The sequence below is a fragment of the Pogoniulus pusillus genome, chromosome 31 (assembly GCF_015220805.1).
Source record: "Pogoniulus pusillus isolate bPogPus1 chromosome 31, bPogPus1.pri, whole genome shotgun sequence".
NCBI classification, from domain to species: domain Eukaryota; kingdom Metazoa; phylum Chordata; class Aves; order Piciformes; family Lybiidae; genus Pogoniulus; species Pogoniulus pusillus.
In genome coordinates, this window is record NC_087294.1 from 757,124 (window position 1) to 764,777 (window position 7,654).

At 45.5% G+C, this 7,654-nt stretch overlaps 1 protein-coding gene across 3 annotated transcripts in view; it reads left to right on the forward strand.

The window, feature by feature from the left end:
• The window catches only part of AKAP12 (A-kinase anchoring protein 12), a 31,843-nt gene extending 25,723 nt beyond the window's left edge, over positions 1 to 6,120 (forward strand). For 2 of the 3 annotated variants that reach the window (XM_064169508.1, XM_064169511.1), the window contains 2 exons: positions 1,022 to 2,950; positions 3,571 to 6,120. In XM_064169508.1, the coding sequence (XP_064025578.1) occupies positions 1,022 to 2,950; positions 3,571 to 3,579 (1,938 nt within the window). In that variant the 3' untranslated portion in view covers positions 3,580 to 6,120. The remainder of the gene's footprint in view (positions 1 to 1,021; positions 2,951 to 3,570) is intronic. The other variant, XM_064169510.1, reaches the window with a different exon arrangement.
• Positions 6,121 to 7,654: the final 1,534 nt, after the last annotated feature.

Genomic DNA, 7,654 nt, shown 5'->3' on the forward strand with positions numbered 1-7,654 from the left:
CAGATTGAGGGAGGTTCTCCTCCTCCTTAGCCCTGGTTAGACCACATCTCGAACACTGTGTCCAGTTCTGGGCTCCTCAGTTCAAGACAGACAAGTAGCTACAGGAAAGAGTTGCTTTACTCTTGTTGATCATCCGTGTTTGCCCCTGAGATGCATGTGCTGGCAGCAGCTGCATCCTGTCTCAGCTCCCATTTCAGTAGACTAAGCAAGCTGGGGAGCTGCTCTGGGAGGGCAGAAGCTTTCATGGATCAAAGGCTTTGCTTTCACTTGCGTCAAGTCAAGGGCTATGAAGATGATTGGAAGGGAAAGACTGAAAGATCTGGGGCTGTTTAGTCTGGAGAAGAGAAGGCAGAGAAAGGACCTTATCAATGTCTACAAACATCTGAAGGGTGTCCATCAGGAGGATGAAGCCAGTCTCCTTTCAGTGATAGGACAAGGGGCAATGAGCATAAACTCAATCACAGGAAATTCCATCTCAACATGACAAAATACATTTTTACTGGGAGGGTGATGGAGCACAGGAATGAGCTGCCCAGAGAGGTTGTGGAGGCTCCTCTAGAGATCTTCAGAACCTGCCTGGACACATTCCTATGTGACCTGCCCTAAGTGGTCCTGCTTTACAGAGGGGTTGGACTCAATGATCTCTGGAGGTGCCTCCTAACCCATAGCATTCTAGGATTCTGTGATATGGAAACACACATAGTAGGTGGCATCTTCACTTTTAGGCAGATAGAAGTGTAACTGAGGTACCTATGCCAAGGGAGGAAATTAACTGACACCACTGTGTCCAGCTTTAAATGTGGAGGAGACACAGTGGATGATGTGTTCCTACCCTCTTCCCTACCTCCCCACCATCTTCCTGGCTTTGCCCTTGCTTAAAGTGCTGTCAGCTGCCCATTGCTTTAAGCTGTTCTTTGTTTAAGGAGCTTTCTGTCCTGAGAAACCCTCTTCCTTTGAGTTGTTTCTTGTGCTACTTCACTCAGAACATTCTCTGCCACTCCCTGCTCATCCTTTTTCACAGGTTTGCTTCAATTATCCACAGGTACAGGACAAGACAGAGGGTGAAATCCCTTCCTTGGGTCTTACAGCTGAAGAGCCTGTGCAGCTGGAAGGAGAGGGCAAAACCCTCACTATGGGACCAGAGCACACAGAAGCAGTTGTCACTGTGGTCCTTGTCAAACCTGAAAGACAAGATGGAATTCCTGACTTAGAAGAGCAAGCTTGTACTGAAGGAGCTCCTAACGGGGAACCTGCCTTCAGAGAAGAAGAGGAAGCTGATGACAGCATCTTAGTCCTTGGAGTAAAAAACACAGAAGTCACTGTTACTGAGGTTCCATTGCAGAATGAGGTCCAAATCTCTGCCCTTCCTTCAGAAACCATTGCCTCAGAAGCAGCTGCAAATGCTGAGCAGAGTGCGAGGGATGGAGCTGGTGTACGCATTACAACAAAAGATTCTGAGCGCCTCCTAGAGCCACAATGCAAAGAAAAAACAACAGAAACCCACTCCCAGAGTGATGAAACCCAAGGTGGTAAAATGGAAGATGCTAGTCTCAAGACTGAAACACACTTGGAGAGTGATACCACTGCCACTGAGGCTCCCATGCAGATAGAACCAGACAACATATCTAATTTAGCATCAGGATGCCCAGATATCGCTGAAAATGGAAGCACTGTCTTCACTCACAGAAGTGCTAAGGAATGTGAAATAGCAAGCAGCTTAGGTGAAGAAGAGACTGTGGAACGAGAACAAGAAGCTGCAGAAACCTCCAACCATCAAGACTTTGAGAAGGAAGATAACAAAAATGAGCAGTTGATGGAAAGAGCCAGAGAAGTGTTTGAGTCTGGCAAATGGGAAGCTGTGGGAAGTGATGAATTTTCAGCTGCTGTCCAGCAAGAGGTTTCAGCTGCACAAGAGAAAGTCTCTGCCTCAGCCTCTCCTCAAGAAGAAAGCTTGGAGGCTCTGGAAGTGCCTGTAGCAGCTGCAGCAGGTGAAGAGCATGTCATGTCAGGAATGGTAACACACACAGATATGACAGCCAAAACCATGCAGCCCTGGGCACCCACAGAACAGATGGCTTCTGAAGAGCTCTCCATTACTGCTGTTGACTCTTCAGGCTGTGACACCACAAAGCTTCTTAGTAGCATAGCACCTGAGGCTCAAGTAACTCCTGCTTCCATGAATGGAGTACCAGAGGAGCAAGAGGGGCCTCAGAGTACAGAGCAACCCAAAGAAAATGGTATTCTTCTAAGCGACAGCCATGCAGGATTTGAGAAGGACGTGGTTCAGTCCCAGAGTACGAGAATCGTGCTGAACGCCATCCAGACGGCTGTTCACAAGCTTGCCGAAACGGAATCGGCTGCCTTTGAGTCAGAGCAGCACATTAAGGCCATAGAGGAAGTCCCATCAGACACAGATAAACCTGAACTCCCGGGGAGTATGCAGGCAGATCATCCCCTGCCGGTGAAAGAGGAAGAGGTACAGAGTAAAGAGCAAGAGGCCCAGCAGCCTGGAGCAGTGACAACTGCTGCCTTGGCAGCGTCTGCAGAAACTCATGGAAGTGTAGGAAAGCCAAGAGAGATGGTGTTAACTTCTGAGATGCTGAAAGATGGACCAAGCCAGCTTTCTGTAGCCGTGGCGAGTAGCCCTGAGGACGTCTCGAAGGAAAGCGTGAGGCTTCAGAACTCAACGCTAGAACTGCGCACTGCAGGAAATTCAACCAAAGAGCCCCTGGCCATACACTCACCAGAACTACAGGAAAAGGAAGCTGGGCAGGTTGTGGAAGCTGCAGGCCAGTGTGCAGGTCAGCAGACAGAGAGAGAGAGAGAGGATGAACGACATCAGCTGCCAGTGGAAGATGGGAAAACACAGACGTGGGAGGATGATCCTTGCCAAGCAGGAGCACCTTGTGATAGTCCACAAAGTCAGAGCCAGGCTTCTGGGGCCTTACATGTAAGTAGCATTTTCAGCCAGCAATTTGTTTTTCCAGAATAGTTTTGGGGGTCTCTAGAACTGTTGTGCTGATACTTTGTTTTGTTTAATCCTGGTTAAAAGCTACTGCTCCTTGGTTTAACCAAGAAAGCAATGCTTTCTCAGAAGAAGGTTTTTCTTCTCATTTTCTTGCCACTCTCCCTGTCTACTCACCATCCATAATTTCCTCTCTGTGCAGCTACCCTTCTTTAAAGACCTTTGACTTGGCCTGTAGTTTAGGGTGATATTTCTAGGAGATGGAAAATCTGGCTTCCAGTTTTCCTAGATACACACTCAATATGGCACCTGTTTAACCCTCAGAGATGTTTCTTCTCTAACAGAGCTCTTTTTAAAACCCGAAGGGTTATGCATGTTGCCTTCCATGGTAAGCCTGGAGTGCTTCAGCTACCAAAGGTCTCTGCACTTCCGTGAAATCTGAGTGAGCAATTACAGGTGCAGTCTCCCCACGATATTTACTGCACTTGCTTTGTGAAGTTCTGAGATCGTTATCTCTGTCTCTTAGAACTGTTTGGGAAAATAAGATCCTCTTAAGAGAGTAAATTGTCATTAATAGAAGTTTTCCACCCTTGTCTTTCTTTCAGATGTACTAAGCACCCAGGTGAGACGTGGAGAGATGCCAGTCCTAGAGAACAACTGACAATCCTGTGACAGAGCCAGGTGCTTTATTCACTACCCTTTGTTCTTGGATGTCAACACCTGTTCTTTTCAAGACTTCCCTTTTTTGTTAGTTCTTTTAAATAAACAATGCCTTTAATGTTGGCTAATATCCATATGAGTGTTCCATTCAAAGGCCATCTGCCTCTGCCCAAAACAGACCGTTGAGACTGGAATGCACTCCACTAACATTTTGGACATCCTTATTACTGTCCCCTCACTTAACGTGTGTCCTGCCTGCACCGCACCGGTCTCCTGGAATTCTTCCACTCATCGCTGAATCTCCCTTTCTTTCTGCAGTCTTTCTTACCCCCATCAACTTCTATGGCTGCCTTGATTTCACCTACCAAGTGGCTGTAGCTGCTGCTTGACTTGGGTGTGAGGTAGAAAGGCTGACTGATGAGAACACATGAGACTTCTGACCCTGTAGCAGATGTGTCTTTACCAAACAGCGGGAACTGGATCAGGCACCAGTTCTTGAGCAAGATGCTCAGGATTGCTGCCTTCCAGTCTCCTTCAGGCATCTCTATCCATCCTTTAGTTGTGTTTGTGCAGGTCTCATTTACTCAGAAATTACTTCTACAGCATAGCTTCAAAGGAGGTTGAGAATACTCTTCTGTTGTTTCAGACTTTAGGTCTTGGGACTGGACTGTGATGTGTTGAATATTCCTATGTATGTCTTAACACAGTTCTGATTTTAATATAGAGCTATGATACTTAATGTGTTATTTAGGCATACCCTTAAATTAATTTGGTAGAGAACAAACTGATACCATTTGAGCAGAAATTCTTGAGACATAGTTTCCTATTTATTGTTCCAGGTTTCTCCTCCTTGTAAAATCACTCCAAAACTTGGCTGTCTTACTTTGAACATTTATATGCACATCCTAAACCCAGTTTCGACTTAAATGTAGACCTTCTAAAGACTAAAGGAGAGACCCGACCTGTGTTGGATCCACCAATCCCTTCTACTTACAGTCCTCCCTGGTTTCTGAGAACCCTCCAGACTTGCCATTTCCCTGTCATCTGGCTCATGTAGCAGCCCTGGTGGTACTACAGCCCTCAAATCGCACCCATCTCATAGAGTCATAGAATAGTTTGTGTTGAAAGGGACCTCTGCTCATTTCTAGTCCCCATGCAACCCCAAGCCTTTCCCCACACCAACACTAACATCCTTCCTGCATACAAACTTCCACCTTTCTCAAGCCCTGACAGTGCCTCTTTCCTGACACAGCATCTGCTGAAATCCTCCCAAATCCTATCAATTCCCTGGCTTCACTGATGGGAGGAGTAAGGAGGAGGGTACAGGCTTGGTGATGAATTCTGCCTCGGATTGCAAAAAGCTGTTAAGACCTGTAGATCTGTAGACCAGAATGAGCAGGGCAATTTGAAGGTATGAAGAAGCCCCAAGATCAAGAGTCCTGGCATGCCTGCCCCCAACAGGAGTTGCTCTTTTGCTGTTTACATTAAAATTGAACTCGGTGTACAAGTCAGTACATTCAGCTCTGATTTCTGCAGTGAAGGTTACAGATCACACTTTGTGAAACCCAGTCCCATCAAGCGGAACAACAGCTCAGTATCCTACCTGCATAGTAATTCATTTTAAAATCAACTTTTAGTATAAAATGCTTGTTGTGGCAGGTGCTTGCCACTCAAGGCTGCACATACAGCAAGCAATGTGACTGGAGCAATTGCATCAGCTGGTGCTACCCCACGTGGAAGCATCAAAAGAGTTTTCCTTACCTCAGAGGAAATGACATAAATATTTAAAGCCAAACAGTGTGGTTTCAAATAATCCAGGCTATCTCTGTCCAGCATTACTGGCAACTTCCCCTGTTAGCTTTGGCCAATTCCAACAACTTGGGTTGAGTTGGCTTGCAAGTTAATCATGCTCTTAATAACACCTTGCAAGTGCAAACTTGGCTGAACTTGTACAAATTGTGTACCTATGTACATTAAGCCATATTGCAATAACTGCAGCAGGTAAAATGAAGTAACAACAGCATGACCTGAGTGATCTTGATTCTTAGATTTGTAGCTCCAAAGCTGTTGATAATATGTAAAGTTAATTCTTGTTTGAAGCTCATTTAAATAAAGCTAGCTTTACCACGGTGTAAATTGTCTGCTGGTAGTAATTGGGACAGGCAAGTGCTTTAACTTGTCTGCTTTCTCCATTCACCCAGGGCTTAGGTAAGCAATGTAGCAGATTTAAACACAAACCAAAAGAAACAGCTTCTTAGAGTCGACTCCTTAAAGAATACTGCTCCCAAACCCACGCAAATGGTGCAAGGAGCATGCCTTCACGTGAAGAATGTACTTTGGCCTCTGAAACTCCCTTTTGAGACTGTGAATTCTGGCTTATGCTTAACAGCTTGAAGCTTTCTCTGATCCAATGTGTTGGGTCACCCAACTGAATTTTGTGTTTTTAAGGTAGATTTTAATTGGTTAAATAAAATGCAACTACAGCTTTGTTCTAATGTGTGCACATGGAGTTTTTTCCAGCTTGCTTAGCGTCAGTTCTCTCCTGATGGTTGCTTCACCTTCAGGGTTAGATTTGCTCCTGACAGTTCATCTGCTGTTGACCAGCATTCACCTTTTGGCATGAATGAAACAAACTAATTTCAGAACCGAACTGCAAATTGGTTGCCAGTTTCTATGAAATACACATACTTCTTCTGAAGTAATTACTTCAGAAGACTGTGAAGGAAAAGACATCTTCCATTCATGTCAAGATAGCTAACAGTATTCAGTGAGCTAGAAATGAAAAATTAATACATCCCATGCCTTGCCCATGTAAGTGAAGTATGAAAAACCTCAACAAAGCAACAACTTGAATAACCACCACAAATTTGGCGCAAAGTAGTAGAATACAGCCCTTAGACCCACGATAACTGGTACCTCCTAGGGTTCCCCACTTCTGTGAGCTCGAGTATACTCATGGCATCAAAACTCCTGAGCTGCTCACAGAGCTCAGACTTTAGACATGATCTATGTTCTATGGCTAAGGACATTTAGCAGCATTTGCCTCTCAAACGACTTGCACAAATTCACACCTGAACTACACTAAGAGTGTAAAGCTACACACTTCGCTTCCTATCTCAGATAAGATCCCAAAGGTCGTAGACACAAATACCTCCTGTGATGGTTTGGGGGTTACCCCGCCCCCCCACACTTTTGAATTTGCCCCAGCTAACTCAGACGGACCCTGGGAATATAGATGAAGCAATTTATTTACAGCTAGCAGAATTTACAAGCAGCTATTTACAATATATACAGTTATATACAATTATATACAGAAATATACAAAGGATAAACAATACAAAAGCACAACTCCCCTCCCAGAAACCTGAGTCCCCAGGAGGGGCTCTCAAACCACCCCAACACCTCCCCCCGGTCCCTCTCAACCTTACCCCAGTTCTCAGGAAGAAAAGAGGTGCAGCCAAGAGGTTAGGGAGCAAGGTTAGTAGGAGCAGGGTTAATGAGATGTGACCAGGTCCAAGGCAAAAGCAAGAGTGAGAGACAAAATGGAGAAAAAGTCTTTCTTCTTCCCAGAGTTCTCAGCGAGACTGTGAGAGAAGTTGACATCAATTGTTTTAATTTCACTGCCTGTTATCTAGTTCTGTTACCAAAACATTCCAGCTTGCTTCAAACTAGCACACCTCCACTGGTCACAGCAGACAGAGGGACGCTGCAACACTGCAGGATGCTGTCAATGCTTGCCTCTTGCAAGGGAGCTTGTGCTGCATGTGAGTGATCTTGCAGTCCAGTTCTGGCATCTGGAGGTGTTGGTCAAAGCAGCATTTCTCACCAGACCTGGTGCTCGTGGCACATCACCTTTGCGAGTCCTTTTGCAAAGGTTGTGCATTTAGGTTATCCTGACACTGGTTAACATGGAGTTCCTAAACACGTAGGGTCTGGAGACCAAGCTTCTTGCCTCTCAGGGAAGTTTGTGTTCCAGTTTCTCTTCTGTCGGGCTGTTCTAGTGTCAGTAGCTTAAGTATGCTGCCTGGC